We start from the raw sequence: 20,021 nt of genomic DNA, 5'->3' as shown, positions 1-20,021 counted from the left end.
AGCCTCCTAGTCGCCCAATATAGTCTAATTACAAAAACAGATCAGTGGACTTTTTTCGAAATGTGAAATTATTTTGGAAATATATTGGAACTAGCATGCTGCAAAAAAATACCTTTGCAGAAGTAGAAATAATATAGAAAACAATATATATAAGCAGCAGTTAAGGATGAGTCATAGTTGAGGATGGGATTGTATTTTGTAATTTTAGCGCAAAAGACATTTTTCAACTGCTTTACCGTGCCTATTGCTGGATAGTTTTTTTTTTTTAGGCCAGAGTTTCCTGCATGAGTGATAGTTTGTGGTTTGCGTCTCTTGTTATTGCCTCCTACAGTACAATCACAAGGAAATTCAATAATCTGGTTGCTGTGGTCGACGGTGTGGTTTTGGGTAAAGAGAAATTGTAGCTGGTTAAGGAACCAGATATGGAGCGTTGCCAGATGCAGGGTGAGGTTACTACGCTTTAAATACCCTTTTAGTCTAAATGATTAATTTATTGATTTGTAATTTGTGTAGTCGTAATTTATACTTATTAAATACTTATTTAATACAATGGTTTATTGTGTATTAAGTATTGATGCTGCTCTCTGAACCGCTCAGTGTTTATTGAGTAGAATTAGCGAACGAGCAGTTTATGGTGTGTGAGTGTGCACAGTTGCTTAAAAAGTATTACAAATTTTTTTACTCTGCACAAGAATAACATGGTACAGTAGTAATTACTGTGTTCCATCAGAGACAAACAGGGGTAATTTTAACAGACTTTGTCTTCCTGTGGGGTTGTTTATAAAATAATAGAATAATGAATAACCTTTGGTTAGCTCCCCTCCAATAAGTACCATGTGATACTTTTCTTGTTCTTTTCTAGTTTCACAGAAATTTCATTTAGAAAAACAGAAAATTACCCAAGCTCATAATACATGCTCACTTTGTAAATGCACACAATTTATGCAACATACAGTATACCTTTCATCCAGAATGTATGCACCCCAGGGATAATTTTCAATATGCAATTTCAGTATGGAATGAGATGGGATATATTTGTTTTAAAGTGACTCTAAAGGGAAAAAAATTATATGATTTAGAGGACATTTATAGTATGTCCACTTAAGTATTTAAAATGTAAAAGTCATTAATTGATCGATACTTACCCCCTCTTTCTTACAACAAGCTTAATATGTAACTGGGTAATATGCGATCGACACTGTAAACCTTACTGTATTATGTTAATATTATAACTCCTGCTTTTATTAAATTCTTTATTTTGTAAAGAACTTCCTAAGTCTGAACACATGCCAAAATATATCAAACTGATATATATATATGATACACAATGATACTGTATACATACACAGTATCATTGTATCATTATTATCATTATAATCATTGTATCTACTTTGTAATTTGCTGAAGTAGCTTGTTTATTGCAATCTGGGTTGACAAAAATAGAAAGTGACCCCAAAACTTGAGCCAGTAGAACTGAGACATAACTTAAAGCCCTTTTTTAAGTCAATAAAATACCATCTTGGCATCTGGGCAAGTAGTAACCAATTTGAAATCAAGTGGGCTTAAAAATATCACAAGCAAATATCGCTCCCTAACCTTAGCACCTCACCCATGTCTGCACTGGCACAGTAATTCCTACACATAAAAATGCCAACTGCAAACAAATTTGCAATATGCCAAGCTTATTTCAGCATAAAAATAAAAAGCCTTTATGCCTTTATTTGTGCACCTTTTACTTCACAGTTTGATTTTCAATAGCATCAAACAGAAGCTGTGCAAAAGATATTTACAGAAGAAGTAGGGCAGTTCAGTCTACAGTTCAATACTCAGCCAGACCTCTGGGAAGTTCCTGCAAGGGGAATGGCAGAGTACCTCTGATCGATACCTGATTAATGTAGCTGTTATGGATTTAAATTTAGCATCATTTACACTGTTCTGCTATTATCACAAATAATTAGTGGTCATTGTTAAAAATGCAAAGTTCATGCATCCAGACAAAAAATGGCAATATATTATAAACATGACAGGGGTCTCCAGACCTTTGACATGTTTGTATTTGTATGTTTGACCTACATATTTTACAGTTAATTAATTTTGCCTTTCCTCAAAATGTGATTAGATATGATTCCTTCAGTGGAAAATGTTAGAAGTATGAATTAATGCAAGAGACATACCTTTGGCGCAAAGTCTTTTAATTAGGTCTTCATGTTAGATGATCTGCTATTGTCAGTATTGTTTATTTAATGTAGTAATTTATGTATTCATATTGTACATGTGTACCCTGCCGTATTAGAACCACTTTTTTTTTTTTTTTAATATTACAAGAGTTATGTTAAAAACAATAGGTAAAATCGAAGAGGTATTCAAATCAAACCAGGACTTTTCGATATGAAGAATAACTACATAGTTATGGGAGTAAATACTATATTTATACTCTATATAATCTCTGCTACATTAATGCACTTATCCCAGTGTTTCACTAGTCCTTAGATACCATCAAGGTCAAAAGTTTTCTTAGTAGAGCACCATGATGACTGCTTTACATCTGAAACGCAGGCCCCACAGAAACCCCGCTAATGGTCCAAATATGTGGAAATGCAAGTTGGAGAAGTTATTTAAAAGATTTTTAAAGAAAACATGCAAACTACATGCACACAGAGACGGGAATCGAGCCTGGCCGGGAATTGAAGGTGCAAGGCAACAGTGCTAACCACTAGAGGTGCAAGGCAACAGTGCTAACCACTACATCACCGTGCCGCCCCTTCAATCGCCTTCATTCACAAGAAATTTCATTGTTGTCTGCAAAAAGTGGAAGTTTGAATTGATCTCATGCAAGACAAAATTAAGCATCCATTCCTCAATATATATATACAGTGTGTGTATATATATAAATATATATACAGTACTCCCCTTCAAAAGTTTGGGGTCACTTTCTAACTCCATGATCGTTCCCGATTTTTATTTCTTTCTACAGTGTAAAGGAATGCTAAAGGCATCCAAAAATGCATTAATCTCCTTTGAACAGGTAATGGTGAGATGTTTCTGCTGCTTATGCTCTGTAAAGACTTCATAACGCCTCTAATCTGAGGTGCTGTTAATTGGTCATTTTTCAGGCTGATAACTCTAAATGAACTTCTCGTCTGCGGCAGAGGTAGGTTTTGGTCTCGCCCTCCTGGGATGGCCTTCATGAGAGCCAGTTTTATTATGATGCTTGACGGAAATGCACTTGACAATACTGTTCTTGCAAGAACTATTACAAAAAGGCTGACCTCTGTGTCTTAAAATAACAACTAACTGTTGTTTTTGTTGTTGTTACGTAATTACCTAATTCCATGTGTTATTTTATAGTTTTATAGTATATCCCCAGTATTGTTGTAGAACGTAGAAAATAAATCACTAAACAAAAAGAAAGAAATATGCAAGTTTCACAAGACGAGCAAAAAATTTAAATAAAGTTTAACTTGATAAACACGCACAGTCTTGAAATACAAGGAGTATTGTGGGTAATCGTCTTAGTCTCAGTGTGAGTGTGTGTGTGTGTGTGTGTAAAAGTCATCCTACACAGTAGCCTCTCCTTCCTCCTCTTCTCTCTCTGGTCTCAAGCACTACAGCTACATTATTTTAAAAGTCAAGTACAGGTTAATTTGTTTTATTTTTACATTATATTTTGTATAATGTAAAAATAAAACAAATTAACCTGTACTTAGGCTGTGGAATGAATCATCTTAATTTTTTTTTTATCATTTCCTATGGGGAAATGCGCTTTGATATATTAGTGCTTTGATATACAAGCATGCTTCTAAAAATAAATTATGTGAATTATTTAAATTATATATCCATTAATCCACATACTGTAGAACACTGGTTGTGTTAAGAAGGGCATAAAACTTGTGTTATGTGGATTGATAGATATTCTGTATAATGTTAAGGAAATTACAGATATTTAATAGGGACCAACTTACTTGCCAAAATTTAGGGTTTCCACTACTGTATGTTAACCTCTGTGTCAGGGAAGGATGTCATCCTTTGGTGCATATCTTGCTTTCTGTTACCTCTGTTTAAATCCACTAATTGTCTATAATTCTTAATATGTGAAGATCATTAAAGAGTAAGCAATTATTTCAGAAAAGATTGATTTTTCCATCCTTATAGTAAGCCACTATGGATTACACAAAGAGGCTACGTAAAACCATAGATTCTCAGTCTCCCAGCATTTCGCATGTAGCCTTTGACAAGTGAGAGTCAGAGAGTCACCCAAATGATGATTTATACGTCTGTTTACATAGAATTTCTCTCATGACTGGAGCTATAGGTCTGCTAGCTTGCATCCATTAGCTTGACAGCAGGTAATTACATAAGTTTCCTTCACTCTGAATTTCACTCCCACAATTAAGTTGACAGCTTGGCTGAGTCAGTCCACGTTCTGTCTCAGCTTTCAGTGATTTCTGAATCAAGTATCACATGGACAGACACAAAGTTATGACACTATGGCTGTAGCTAAGTGATGAACTCGCTACCATAAAGCATGGGCACCTGAGGACAGTATGTTATTTAGAACTTCAGAAAAGACATTATTGAACAGCTTGACACATTTCCTTGTGCTAGGCTAATCTATAAAATTTTAAAGTTCATTTTATCAATGCCCATTGTTGAGTAACAAAATATAGCACACTAAAAACAAAATAGCACGGCAATCAGTAACCACAACAAAAAATAGCTTTGGATTTCCTGACTTCTGTAGTGGCGACTTTTATATAATATTGAATTCTAGTGTACTTGAAAAGATTTACCTTAAAGTTATATTAGCTATGACTTTATGTAGTTTGTTTAACAATACTGTATAGCAAAGTGATATTTGTGTATGTGTTTAATGGTTATTAGGGTCCTACTTAGTCCATTTGAAACTGCGGTACACGCCAAAATGGATGCCACGTGAGGTGATTTGCATGAAAAAAGAGCAGTGTGCTGTGATTGTGGTCTGAGGGAGTACCTGGTGCTGAAACAACTCATGGAAGAACATAAGTGTTTGGATATCTGCAAACAAAACTTAGATACTCTACAGAAGGTGAAAGTTTCTTAAAGAGAATCATTACTGGCGACGAGACATGGATTAATCACTACGAGCCTGAGAGTAAAAGGCAGAGTATGGAACTGAAACATCCTCAATCGCCAACCAAGAAAAAGTTTAATAGTCAACCGTCAGCTGGAAAATTGATGCTTTCAGTTTTCTGGGATTCTCAAGGGCCAGTATATTGGAACATTATCAGGAAAAAGGTTAAATAATCAACAGTGCTCATTACAATGAGATGCTTATTGAAGAGCTGAAGCCTAAACTTGAGATTAAACAGAGAGGTCTGCTATCCAAGGGCATTGTGATCTTCAATGATGATGCTCATCCACCCTTCTGCCTACACTGTTGACACTCTGCAAAAAAAAACTTCAATTGATATGGGATTGACATGGCTGTACTTTTAATAATAATACAAATAAATAAATAAATAATAATAATAATACAAAATTAAATTTGTAGGTATTACAACCCACATATTGGGCTTTTGTTTGTTCAGCTATAAGCATTTCTTGGAATTAAAAGGAAAAAGAAAAGTAATAATTAGTGATTATGTAACAAATAGACTACAGTCTGGTGCTGCACAGTCTAGCTAAATAAGGCAAGAAGTTATGAAAAGCTCTTAGAGAAGATCATGGCATGTAAGAGACCTCTAGAGCTTTTGTTCTCTGTAAAGCAAATTAAATTAAAAGAAATTTTAAATCTGGAAAGTTCCATGATAAATTTTTTATTTTAAAGAATGCTAGTTTTTACTGTACATACAGTATATAACTGTTTTTTTGTTTGTTTGTTTGTTTGTTTGTTTGTTTGCTTGTTTGTTGAGTTATGAGAGAAAAGTACTATATTTTTCTATTTAAACCTTATCCCAGAGTTTCGCTAGTCCTTGGATACCATCAAGATAAACAGCCATAATCTGACCCCCTGCTTCACATCTTCACAACACTGGTCTCCGAGGAACTCCTTAAATAGAAAAGGCATTGTTCATCACTTTGCTGTTTTTGGATGGTTGAGAGAAGTTGTTTTTCTGGAGGATGGTTTTGTACCATTCTTTATTAATGGCTGTGTTCTTAGGCAAAATTGGGAGTGAGCCCACTTCCTTGGCTGAGAAGCAACCCCATAAATGAATGGTCTCAGGATGCTTTAGTGCTGGCATGACTCAAGACTGATGGTAGTGCTCACCTTTGCTTTTTCGGACAAACTATTTTCTGATGACTTTACCTCCTCTGACTTTACCTTCCAATCTCTGTACTTTTTGCAGAAAATCTTTTCGCTGCGAATCTTAAAATGTCTAAGGGTAAGCAGACTTTGTAAAAATTTATATTTGTATTATATAAGCTTTTGGCCACCACTGTACACTATGATGCCCTGGAACAGAATGCCTCTACATAATGTCTATGAGAAGGCAGTTTAGGGGTGGTCATCCCGTTTGGTGATGACATCCACCACACCATTGAAAAAGGACAGCTCCCTGTATATTTTCTCCATAACATGACTTAAAAGGTAAAAGTCCAAATAGGACTAGTGTGAGGTGTTTACTGGTTACAAGAATGTCCCACGGGCTCCCACACAACACTGCAATGTCAATGGATTAGTTAACATAGAAACTGCAGGCGTTAAGGTCATTTCAGAATAATTTGGCCTTTAATGTATGCAGATTGAGCTTATCTTCGAGACACGTGGTACTCCCACTCTTTATGCTGAAAATTCTATTTCATCCTTTCGTCCAGTATGAGACCTCTAAAAAGCTTTGAACTAATGGAAGTAGGGACTCTTGCATTTCAACATATCCCCAATATAATCCTACTAGGACTCTACTAGCCATTTCAGGGCCACAAGCATGTTCCAAATGCACTCAGAATGTACAAACAGTTACACTTACTACATTCAGAGAGATCACAGGATATGATAGGAGTCTATTTTCAGGTGTAGAGTTCACAATATATGTAGCGTTGAGCATAGATACAAGCTGTTATGCAGATAGTTTTCATAATTTGTGACTACACAGTGACGATGACAATCACTGATGATTTTCCATCGAGCAATATAATACTGTACCTACAATGTGTCTTATTGTAAAGTACATTACATTTTGATATGACAAGGCACTACAAGACCGATTGTAGGTATCAGAGCATATCAAATATTGTTTTGTTTTTTAATTACAGTATGGTTCCTAACCATATATAATGAATAGTTCTTGGTTATGAATATGAATAGCCTCAGCAGCAATCACTGCAATAAATACTCTTGGGGCTGTTGCTTAGGAGTGAGCAAGAGAAAAGCCTTTAATTTGCTATGCAGATGTTGACGGGTATGCTTGTACATCACTGGAGCTGCCTTGCATAATGAGCAATCTTTTCAAACAAATCAGCTGAATTAGTGCTGATTGCAATCACTCTCCCTGGGTCACATGGTGATTTTGTCTGTGAACAGAGACAAGGCAATATTTCACAATAAGGACTTAATAGACTTCTGAAGAAACAGTCTCCAACAGTCTAAATACAAACCTTCTGTAAATGAAGAAACAGCATTGTGCAGAAAAAAATTAGGTGATGTTTAGATACAGGAGTATTTATGATCAGTGTCTCATCTCAATTATTATCTAATTTGTGACCTGTTATCAAAAAATGTATTATAGTGTAGTGTTATAGTGTATAATTTATTATAGATAAAATATCAACTCTTTGACAGTTCCTCATTTTTAAAAAAAGGGACTTACTGTGTGTATATATATATATATATATATATATATATATATATATATATATATATATATATATATATATATATATATATATATATATTTTTTTTTTAGGCATATAGCCATTCTATATGCCTATATATATATATATATATATATATATATATATATATATATATATATATATATATTAGTTTTAGGCATATAGAATGGCTACTGCTGTTTTCTTATGGTTATAGACAGGTTTTATTAGTATGTTCAGCACACTCTCTGCAATTGTGGCGGTCATGTGGCCACTAATAGCGAGCAGCACTTGAATGGCAGTTTGATTAAAGGATGCCTCCAAATGCCCTAGCTAAACATGACTCCATCCTGCCTGACCTTTCATTTCCTTCGCTGATTAAGGCTTTCCAAATGCTACAGTATCTCTGAAAAAAAGGCCAAAACGCACCAAAAAAATAAAGTTTGCTGCACTGTGTTTGCAAAGTTTGCAAACAGGCTGCACCAGTCACAATGGGGGGGAAAAAATCTACCTTAAATTGGCTTGTATAAACTTTTATATAAACATTTTGTATTTAGGTGGGGATTTACAGTCCTTGAAAAATTGATGAAGCCTGCTTTCTAACCTCTCTCTGTAAATGTCCATTAGATTAAATATTACCCAAAGGGTGACTATATAGTCCTGAGCTCACTAGGTAGGCAGCCTCCCCCTTCTGTAGGTGTGTGCTGGGGGGGATGGTCCTGCACATGCATCTTTTCCTTTATTTTTTCCTTCCTTCCTCCTTTCAACCCTACCCTTCCCTATTATTCTCCAATAAAATTACATCTTTCCCATAAGACCTCACCTCGTAACCGTGTTTGTGGTGTCACCCATGCATCAAACCCGTTACATTGGTGGAGAATGCGGCACAGGGGCAGCCCCTAATGAGGATGAGATCTTACTATGAATTGACAGTGCCAGCAGCAATTATGAGCTCGATGCGATGGGAGGGGCAATGTGGCATGTACCCAAATTTACAATCGTTTCTTGCTCACTCTGGAGCTCACTAGGTGCCCCCCTCCCCTTTCTGCAGGTGTGCGAGGCCAACTGTGACCATCACTTTAGAGAGAGGAAAACTTTTACTTTTTACTTTTACTTTTTCTTTTACTGTTTAAGAAATGAGAAACCTCTTACTGAACCATGAATGATATTATTTACTGCAATAATTATCTAACAGTATTGCTCAGTTCAACCTACAGTATTGCTTAGTTCAAGTGTTTTTTTTTTTTTTTTTTTTGGTTGGGCAATGTATTTATATCTATATTATGCAGGCCTACAAAGGACTTTAGGATGGACATTGTGAAGAGGACAAGTTCTAACAATTTAGTTCTAAATCAAAGTACACTTGCATTGAAATGGCTATTAGTATTAGTAAAAACCAAAGGAGTGTTTAGTGCGTCTCTGAGTGCAGGCCAAATGGCAACAGACCTAGACATTTAGGTACCACACGGCTTAGTTTCGGTGGTAGTCATCTCAGCTGCTTTGGTGAAGAATGTGAGCAATACCACATAAACAAGGAGCTAAATTTGGTTGCCACTGTTTTGGCTATAATACCTTATTACTCAATAACCACATGCTTCTGAGTTTCATATCATATGATCCTAAAGCAGCTGAGATATGCAGTACATCAAGCAATCAATTAATCCCTTTCATTATTTCCTGACTCACATCTTTCAACAATGACCACATCTCTAATGTGCTCTATTGGATTAAGATCTGTTGACTTTGGCTGGCATTTGATAGTGTAATCTCATTGTCATGTTACAGAAACCAGTTTGAGATGGTTTAATCTTTATGTCATGTCTCGTTATCCTACTGGACATAAAAGGATGGACAGCGTGAGTTACTATTGCCAGTCTGGCCATTCTACTCTGACTTCTGGCATCAACAAGGCATTTTTGCCCAGAGAACTTCAGCTCAATTGATATCTTCTTCTTTTTCAGACTATTAACCCCTAGAGATGGTTGTGCATGAAAATCCCAGTATATAACCAGTTTTAGAAATACTTAGACCAGCCCTTCTGGCACCAACAACCAAGCCACAGTCACGCCCAAGTCACTTAAATTACCTTTCTTTCACATTCTGATGCTTTAAACTTAGGCAATTTATTTTAAATATGTCTACAGTACATGCCTTAAAAGCATGGTGTTGATTCCATATAATTGGCTGAATTTCTGTTAACAGGCAGGTGAACAGTTGTACATTATAAACTAGCTGGTGTGTGTATAAAGGTCCTGTATGCAGGATGTGTTTTTTAAAATGAAGTAAAAAAAAAAAAAAAAAAAAAAAACTGAAGCCTTAAATCTACTAACAGGCAGTGGCGGCTGGTGCAAAAAAATTGGGGGGGGATGCTAACAAAATTAAAATTAAACTTTTAATAAATCGCATGTAAATAGCCATTTATCAGGTGATTAAGCATCATTACTACTAGTATAAAATAAAGGCATGACTCACATCTCATCCAGTCAGCCAGCTCAGCTTGCCATAAGAAGTTCTGGAAAAGCGTGTAAGCTCGGCCGCACTTGACTGCTGTTTAATTAGAAGATCAGGTCGATCTGGTCCAAGCTCTTAAACTTTTTTTTTTCTTTGTCCGATCGCCTTGCGAAGGGGTATTTTAGCAAAAAAAATTACAGAATTTTCTTTCATATTTAGCTGGCTTCTACGTCAGTTACTATTCAATACATGAATGTAACGTAATACAGTTTAGAGGGTTTTTTAATTAAATTAATTATATTGAAAAATACGGAGGAATATTATCCGATTAAAACGTAACCTTGGGTTACGAGCATAATTTGTTCTGGAAGTAGGCTCGTATTTATAAACACTCATTAAATTTTATTTTTCCAAAAGAAATAATGGAAACTTAAATAATTTATTCCTCAGCCCAAAAAATACATAAAAATATTTAATCCAAAATATAAAGTAAAAAAAAAGAAGAAAAAATAACCTGCACTTTACCTTTAAATTATTATTTTTTTAAAATAAAGACAGATAAGTGTTTTGTAAAAGTGAGAGAGAGAGTGTGTGTTGCTTTTGCTTTATACGCGCGCACACACATGTTCTAAGGAACATTACACGGGCGCTGTACACACACGCATACACAAAATAAAAGATGTTTTACACACACATGGGATCACAGTGTTATAGTAAACAGTACACGCATGCACGGATGTTGATTATACAAGTAAGAGACGCGCACTAAGACCGAGCAGGGGAGACGATTACCCACAATTCTAAACGCAAGAGAGAGAAGAACTGTTGCTCAGTTGTGATCACGTGCCGCTCGGCGTCAAAACAAGAAGCGCTTGCGTAATGCATGATACTCGGTACTCGTAAACCAAGACTTGTTTTTTTAATCAAAATTTATTACAAATCTTTGCTCGTCTTGCAAAACACTCGCAAACCGCGTTACTCACAATCCGAGGTTTCACTATATCTAAACAAACAAAACCAAAAAAAAGAGTAAGAGTGTCACTTTTGGGTCACTTTAGCCAGTCCCAAGCCTGAAAAAAAAGTAGGAGGTTTGGAATTGTGGCATTACAAATTAAAACAAACAAATTCTTAAAAAATTATAATAATAACATTAACTAATTAACACTAGCGTTAATGATCCTTTTGTGTTCTATCTATTTATTTATTTTTTCTTTATTATACAATTAACAAAGGCAAAACAGGCCTCTAACACTAAAGGCCTGTACATCCTCTAATAAATTAATAATAGTAATAATAGTAATAACAATAATAATAATATTAATAACCTTGCTACATGCACTGTGTTCAGCTAGTTGAGACTTGTTATAGCACTTGCATGTCATTGCTCTTTTTTTTGTGCTTTAATTAAAAATAAATAAATAGTTTATAGCAGGATATTTTACAGAAAGAAATGTTCATTTGTATAGTTCTAAACGTATTTACAGTAGGGTGTTTTTACCTACTCACTTTTTGTCATGACATGTAAATTACGCGATGACGTCATTTTAGCGACTTCTAGCGACTTTTAGGACAGCCAATGACTACTTTCCTTAAGGAGGAGTTGGCAACGCTGCAAAAGCAGGCTGACTGGACTTTTTTAATTCCAAACAATCAAATATAAACACATGAAGCAAAACTCAAAATTTTCAATAGGCAATGGTCAGGCGATGGGCAAACAACATGACCCGGGAACAGACATGGAGAAACAGCAACAAGGTCAATCAGGACAATAATGATTGGTAACAAACTGTCAAAGACAAAGACAAAGTGTATACTCAATGTGGTACGGAGCCTTTAAACACTGAGAGTGTGATTGTGTGTGTGATAAAGTGTGTGCAGTGGGTATTCAGGTGAACTTGACCGTCTGAGAGTCTGTGTTGGTTGGGTGTTGTAACTCATAGTGGCCATGCTTATAAACTGAGCTGTGTTCTGAAAAATGAGGTCGAACACCAGTTCTGACTTTCTGGCGTTCCCGTCCTGTTGAATGTTTCCCCTTTGTCTAAAGAAAAGCAGCAGTCAGAAAAAAATCTATAAAACAAAAACACTTACTGTTCCCTGCAACCATGTGGCAAGTATTTAATAGACATCCATAAAATAACACAGATCCCTTCGATCATCTCTTTGGAATCTCTTTTGCTGGATCAGAACCCAAGCATTTAAATGGTAACATACAACTGATTTTAGAGATGCTTACAGCCAGAGAGTTACCTGTATTGATTTCTTTTTCCATTCCTAGAAGAGCAATTTCCAAAAGGTTTTAGTATTTATTACCATATATTTGTTTGTTCTAATCTCCTGATCCATGTAAAATATTACTCAGCAAAAGCATGATACATTTCATGTTGTTGCAATTTTTTTTCTTCCTTGGAACTGCTTGTCGTTTCTGTTTGACATTTTTTAAAAGCGGGGGGGGGGGGGGGGGGGGGGGGGTGGATTTTCTCTCTCTGATGCCTCTGAGGCATTATTTGCATGGTTCATGCAAGGCAAGGCACATCAAGATGCACGCGGCAAGACTCCAGTGCACTGTGGTGACTTGGTGAGCATGGCTGTCATTTAATGTCAAAGATGGCAATGGTTTATGCAGCCAAGGTACAGTACTCTGACTTCCTCCTTAGAAGTCTGTGAGGCTTCAAATTGTTAACAGTTACAGCCTTTCATGGTGACCGAAGAAGAAACAACTTAAAACACATTGAACTGAAAGTAGTTGTGACAGATCGAGCATAAATCACTTCTGGTCATATAGTAAGAGACGAGCTGAAAGAGCAGAAAGCTGTCCCAGGAGAGTACTTTGTTTAAAAGGAAATCTCAGACCTTGAACGTTAAGACTATAAATGTCCTACCACATCATTAACATTGATGAATTAGGGTCTGTAATATCCATATAGTGCAAGGTGAAGAAATTCTGAAGTTTAATGTGAAAGAAAGATGGAGTTTGTTCTGGCATCTGCACAACTACCACTCCTTGGAGACTTAGAATTAGCAGATGTCTGTCCCTCATTTATACCTGGAGGATAAACTGTTACGTCTCAAAACACAGACCATGATCGGATTAAGAGATAATAATCACTTCAAAGCTACAGGTATTCTTTATTTATTTATGTCTAAAAAAATACTTTTATATCTATAAAAATTTTTTCACAACTGTTAAAGGAGTTGGCGGCACGGTGGCTTAGTGATGTTGGCGGCACTGTCATCTTGCACCTCCAGGGTCTGGGTTCGATTCCCACCTCGGGGTCTGTGTGCATGGAGTTGGCATGTTCTCCCCATGCTCTGGTTTCCTCCCACAGTCCAAAGATTAGGCTAATTGGAGTTCCTTAATTGCCCGTAGTGTGTGAATGAGCATATGAGTGTGTTTATATGTGTGCGCTGTAATGGTTTGGTTCCCTGTCCAGGGTGTACTCCGCCTCGTGCCCTGAGTCTTCTGGAATAGGCTCCAGGTCTCCTGTGATCCTCTATATAGGATAAATCGATGTAGACAAATAGTAAATAAGTGGGTGAGTAAGTGAATGAGTTAAAGAGTTAAAAAATTGTATATAAGCAATGCATCTTACTTTTTCATCTTTTGTTTTTTTACAGTAAAAGGATAAAGCAATACAATACAATTTAATCTCACTCACTTATCTTCTATACTGCTTTACCCTATATTCACGGTCACGGGGGGCCTGGAGTCTATCCCAGGAGACTTAGGGCACAAGGCGCTGTACACCCTGGACAGAGTGCCAATCCATCGCAAAGCACACACACATATAATACGGGCAATTTGGAAAAGCCAATTAGCCTAATCTGCATGTCTTTAGACTTTGGGAGAAAACACACCAAGCACAGGGAGAACAGGCACTCTCCATGCACACAGAAACAGGAATCGAACCCAGATCGTGGAGGTGCAAGGCGACAGTGCTAACCACTGCACCACCATGCCTGCTGCCTGTGTATTATTATTATTATTATATTTAAATATAATATTATATATATATATATATATATATATATATAAATAATATAATATAAATTGTATTAGTTTGGATAAAATTTAGAATAATGTTCTCTTTGCACTGCATAAAACCCCGGTGTGAAATGTGATGTAGGCAAGACAAGACGTAGCAGAAAACCTGTCAGTTTCTTTGTGTCATTTTAATATGAGATGCCAGCACAGCCACAAGCCAAATTCCTATTCGCATGGTCTAATCGTCTCTCTCCTGAGTCCTCTTCCACACATCTCAAGGTGAGACAAAATCCAGGAGCCTGACACAGCGGTGAAGTGTGAAGAATATGCCCGAATCGTCCGAACGGGCTGCGTGGTGTTGCAAAGGCTAATCGATGAGACGAGACTGTTATGACATCACCAGTTGCTGTGGTAACAGCAGCACGCAGCCGGGACTTATCTGCTTGGCAGGCTGAGGGCTTGTCAGACAGGGCGTTGCTTGTTGTTCTCGCCGCCTGCCTCAAGCCACGTTAGCTGCCAGTGTCGGACAGATTTTAGTACTCGTGCTAACATGTACACTGATATCCACAGGCCAAAGCCATCTGCATTTCTTCATCCAATGACACCAAGTACATTTAGCTGAAAATCCGTGTCAGTGGATATCAAGATCACTGTTTTCTCTCTTGCTGTTGAGTCAGTATAAAGACATGCATTTCAAGACAGTCACTGTGTGTTACTGGAGGCTGTCACGCAGTGAGAATAATACACTCAGTAGGTTTTTTAGTAGATTAGTAGTCATTTTTAGCTATATATGAATGATAATGAGACATTTATGAAGAACTGTATACATGTCTGTATATCTGCTGTCTTCATGGATGACCATTACGCCTCTGCCAGTATTGAATATTCATAAAATGTATATTTGTGTGCCATAGCAGATGTCTTCTGCCATCAGCACCATGCTGCTTGGATGGTAAAAGCTATCGGCTGTGATGCAGTTCTCCCAGTATATGGCATTCATTTTACTGTTTTAGTCATGAGCAAGCATGTGATGAGGGAGAATTGGCTCTTAATATCTTCTACACCAGGATATCTGATCAGTTCCTTATCATAACACGTTTGTAATATTATCGCTCGCTACTCCTAGCCATCATCAAAAGATACAATTAATTGCAGAAAATTGAGTCTATAAAGGAGGATGAAGTTAACAGAAAGCAATTATGGCATTTGCGCTACTTAATGGCCTACTAATGATCAAGTTGTAAATATCCCATACAGTCACAGAGAAAGTGTGCCTGGACTGGGAGGTCCACCGATCAGCTGTTAAAAGCATTAACATTAAAACCACATGGGTTTTGGGTTCCACTTCTGCCACTGGGGTGGCTCTGGCCCTTCATGGGTTGGCTCCATAGACCCTCTGGGGGTGTGTTGTGAAGTCTGGAACCAGGTCGATGTCAGCCGATCCCTTGGGTACTGTGGGTCGTGGTGGGGCCTCCATGGATCAAACTTGTCTGGTGCATTCCATAGATTCTCCGTCGGATTGAGACCTGGGGAATTTGAAGCCAGGGTCAACAGCCTTTGGCTCCTAAGCCCCATGAATCGTATGCTTTGATGTGCTGGGTATTCTGATACCTTTCTGTCATGGCCAGGATTGATGGAGTGGGATCGGACCAGCTGGACTAGCCTTTGGTCCCCGTGCGCATGAGTGCCCATGAAGCAATCACCAGTTTGCTGGTGTATATTCGCTAATGAATGTGGTTCAGTTCACCTCTCAGTGGTCATAACATTATGGCCGATCAATGTAAGTGTAAATGCAAGAGGGGTTTGATTCTTGCCACCTGGACACCCACTGCTGATACACAATCACTAGAGTGCTTCAGCTGTTACAGCCTCATTAATGACAGAAATGCGTATGGTAAGAAAATGAAACAAAACAGAGCCATGTTTTAGTATCTCACCTTAGGTTCAGTAAAAGAATAATGGATTTGCATGACATATTACAATCAATCTCTTCTTTTCCGTGTGTGTTTGCATGTTTTAGGCCAGTGCGCATGTGGACAGTGCACGTGCCATCCACCAGGAGACAGCCGTGTTCATGGCAAAAACTGCGAATGTGATGACCGGCAGTGTGAGGACGTGAACAAGAACATCTGTGGTGGTAAGCAGTGCGCACAAACAATATAAACACACACACAGACACTGGATTACTGTGGACCATGGACCATCCCAGACAACAATGCCATCCTTTCCAGATGAGATGAAATGTGATCTACAGGATTATGAGTACTGACATCATTTCATATTGGAGAGAGAGAGAGAGAGAGAGAGAGAGAGAGATCAAACAGCAACCCTATTATTAGGGTACAACTCTGGTAAAATTTAATGCCAAAGTCTCTTTCTCACACACTCATTAGCTAAAGTGCGATATACATACATCATATACAATATATATGAATGATATGATAGGATGATCAGAACTCCATGTCCTTTCTCAATTTGCCTTCTAAAATATTATCATATTTACTATATTTATTAAATACTGTATATACATATGTATCATGCAGCTCCACACATTTGGGCAGCCCTGGACAACTTAGACCTGGATCAGAGTACTCTAGCATTGAATAGGGTCATAAATAATTCTAATATTCTCAAAAAACAGATAGTGGGGATGATAAAAATATGATAAGTTTCATGCATTCCTGAGTCCAGCCCAACAGACCTAGACATTTAGCTTCCATACCACTTAGGTTCAGCGGTAGTCGTCTCAGCTGTTCTAATGGAGAATGTGAGCAAGGAGCTAAATTTGGTTGCTACTGTTTTGGCTACGATACACTGTATGATTGCTTTTTAACCACATGTTCCTGAGGGTCATGCCATACGATCTTACAGCAGCTGAGATGTGCAGTAAATCATGCAGTCAATTAATAGCTTTTATTATTCCCTGACTCACTTCCTTTATTGTTGCCTGTTACTGTGTCACACACTGACCAGGCTTCAGGGGTAGTGATAATGATTCGGCAATCTGTCCGTCCTGTACAGACCTTGCAGCACCATGTGGACACGCACAAGCGAGGGATGCACTTCAGAGATCAGGCGTTAATGATTTCCTGAAGATGTGAGGAAGAAACTAATCAATGTAGTGCTATAGATCATGTAAGGCAGTGACTGCACCTCCATCCACCATTATCGAGCTGATATTTATTTCACCTCTTGATAAATATACACAATAGGGATCGATTAAAAGTGACCTGGTGGCAAAGGGACTGGAGTGTTGAGTCAGCAGATCTGTAGTTGATCAGATAGGTCTGAACTCTACAACATGAAATTATAACTTTTTATAAATCTTGGATGTTTATCCTCAATAAGAAACACTGAGAAGATTAAAGAGTGATGCTGCAAAACGTAGACGTTTCTTTTCAACTGGCGTTAACTTTGTAATTGCTTGCCTTTGTGTAAATACCCAAGGCTCTTATATCATGGGGTGAACTCCAGGAGAAAATCATTACTAATTACTGTCTCATCTCGGATAAATCTCAGAGACAATGCCGAGCTCTCATGTCTCTGTAACAAAGCGAACAAGTTAAAATCATTATATGTACTCGACTGCAAAGCAGCTCTGGCAGAGAAGCCATGTCAGGTCTAACCCTTACTTCAGTTTTAATGTGGACCACATATCGTCACCCCTTGGAGTGTGTGTTGTGTTTGTGTGTGTGTCACATGCACTGGGTCTCTTTGCACAAAGCCAGAGGCCAGATGGCTGTAATCACTTGCCATGACTTTCACTCTCAGGCCAAGGAGATTATTGTCTTTTATTCCCCTGCATTCCTCCACCACTGTTGTCACTAATCTAGGCATAAATGAACCCCTGGAACAAAATATTCACCCCTTGCCATCTCATTAAAAAGCTCTGAATAAGCAATGTATGGACTGAAGGTACTAAAAAGAGAAGATAATATTACATTGAGTGAAATGAGTAATTACTATGTAGTCTTTACAACATTTACATTTGACAGATGCCCTTATCCAGAGCAACTTACATTTTATCTTTTGTTTTTACTTCTGAGGAATTGAGGGTTGTGGTCCTTGCTCAAAGGCCCAACAGTGGCAACTTGGTGGCGCTCTGGGGATTAAACCTGGGATCTTCCAATAACTAGTCCAATGCCTTAGCCACTGAGCTACCCCTGATAGAAATATGCATACCCTTTACTAATGTAATCACGTACAAAACAGTGGTGCAAATATGGTCAAAAATGTTTTTTATTAACTGACGTGTGCTACAAATTGCACATGTTGGTAGAGTTCCTCTTCCTCTATACGAGGTACTACTTAACATGGAGATGCAAATGCACCTGTGTCGAACCCAACTCTGGAATCCTCTTTAAAAATCTCTATTGTCAAAGATGATGGTCTCCCACTGTGCCACAAAATGTTTACAGAGATGACACTATTGATATGAGCACTGTGCACAGAAGAATGAAGAAGTTTTAAGAAGAGGAAAGCAGCACTAAAGACAAACCACACAGTGGGAGACCATCAACTGCGACAAAGGGCATTTTTAAAAGAGGTTTCAGATTCAGACCATGTTGAGTAGTACCTTGGTACAGTGAAGTTACTCTACTAACATGTGAAGTTTGAACAACCAATTAATTGTCAATTAATTAAAAAAAAAAAAGTTATGACCACTTTTGCATGACATGACAAGGGTACAGCTCTTCTATTTACTGGAGTGGTTTGGTAAAACTTACCCACTATTATGACACTTTATAATATGATGATGTTTATTAGTCATTTTTCACATTTGCAGCTTATAATTTATGCAACAAGAAATATTGTAGTACTACACTACTCCTGAGCAATTTACAAATAATTATACAATCGTAGGGATAATACAGTAGGTTCACTATGTCGTGTTTTTAAAATTCATTAGGCGAATTATAGACTTGATTATTAAATCATAATTTCATCCTAATTGTATACTGATTGTATTGAATTATACTATACGTACAGTATGTACACACCATCAGTATAAAAGTGGAGTGATTTCTGAGTCCATACTATATCATAGTTAACAGTTTGACATTATTATAAAAGAATAAAAGCTCCTCAGTGCTCATAATCCTACAAAGTAGAGTCTAAGCATACAATTACTTAGAGATAAGCCTCAGAGTCTAACAAAAAACAGTATAAAGGTTCAGGAATGCCTAGGAAAATGTTGGCTGGTCTGCTGAATCTCAATTTCGACATGAAGATGTTTGGATCAGGTTCTCCATCCTCTCCAGGGTGAAGAAAAGTGTCAGGTGTGTTACTGTATGTGACAAAAGAGTATTAGCGAGAATGAAAGAAAAGGTGTTTAAGACAGTGATGAAACCAGCGATGCTCTACGGCTTAGAGAAAATGGCACTGAAGAAAAGACAGGAGGCAGAGTTGGAGGTAGCAGAGATGAAGATGTTGAGGTTCTCTTTGGGAGGGACAAGGATAGATAGGATCAAGAATGAGTTCCTCAGAGGGACAACTCATGTTAGATGTTTTGGAGATAAAGTCAGAGAGGCCAGATTGAGGTGGTTTGGACATGTTCAGAGGAGAGATTGTGAATATATCGGTAGAAGGATGCTGAGGTTGGAACTACCAGGCAGGAGGTCTGGAGGAAGACCAAAGAGGAGATTTATGGATGCAGTGAGAGAGGACATGAAGTTATTTGGTGTGAAAGAGGAGATGGAGGGAGATGATTTGCTGTGGCGACCCCTGAAAGGGAACAGCCGAAAGACAAAGAAGAAGAAGATGTTTGGATCAGGATTTGACATGAACAGCATGCATC

General features: G+C 37.6%; 1 protein-coding gene across 1 annotated transcript in view; it reads left to right on the top strand.

The window, feature by feature from the left end:
- Window positions 1-20,021, top strand: part of itgbl1 (integrin, beta-like 1) — a 62,151-nt gene that overhangs the window by 29,551 nt on the left and 12,579 nt on the right. Inside the window, exon 8 of the mRNA XM_053496303.1 lies at window positions 16,245-16,361. Within this exon, the coding sequence (XP_053352278.1) occupies window positions 16,245-16,361 (117 nt within the window). The remainder of the gene's footprint in view (window positions 1-16,244; window positions 16,362-20,021) is intronic.

This window comes from Clarias gariepinus, chromosome 5 (assembly GCF_024256425.1).
Source record: "Clarias gariepinus isolate MV-2021 ecotype Netherlands chromosome 5, CGAR_prim_01v2, whole genome shotgun sequence".
In the NCBI taxonomy this organism is placed as follows: domain Eukaryota; kingdom Metazoa; phylum Chordata; class Actinopteri; order Siluriformes; family Clariidae; genus Clarias; species Clarias gariepinus.
This window is presented reverse-complemented; position numbering and strand designations above follow the sequence as displayed.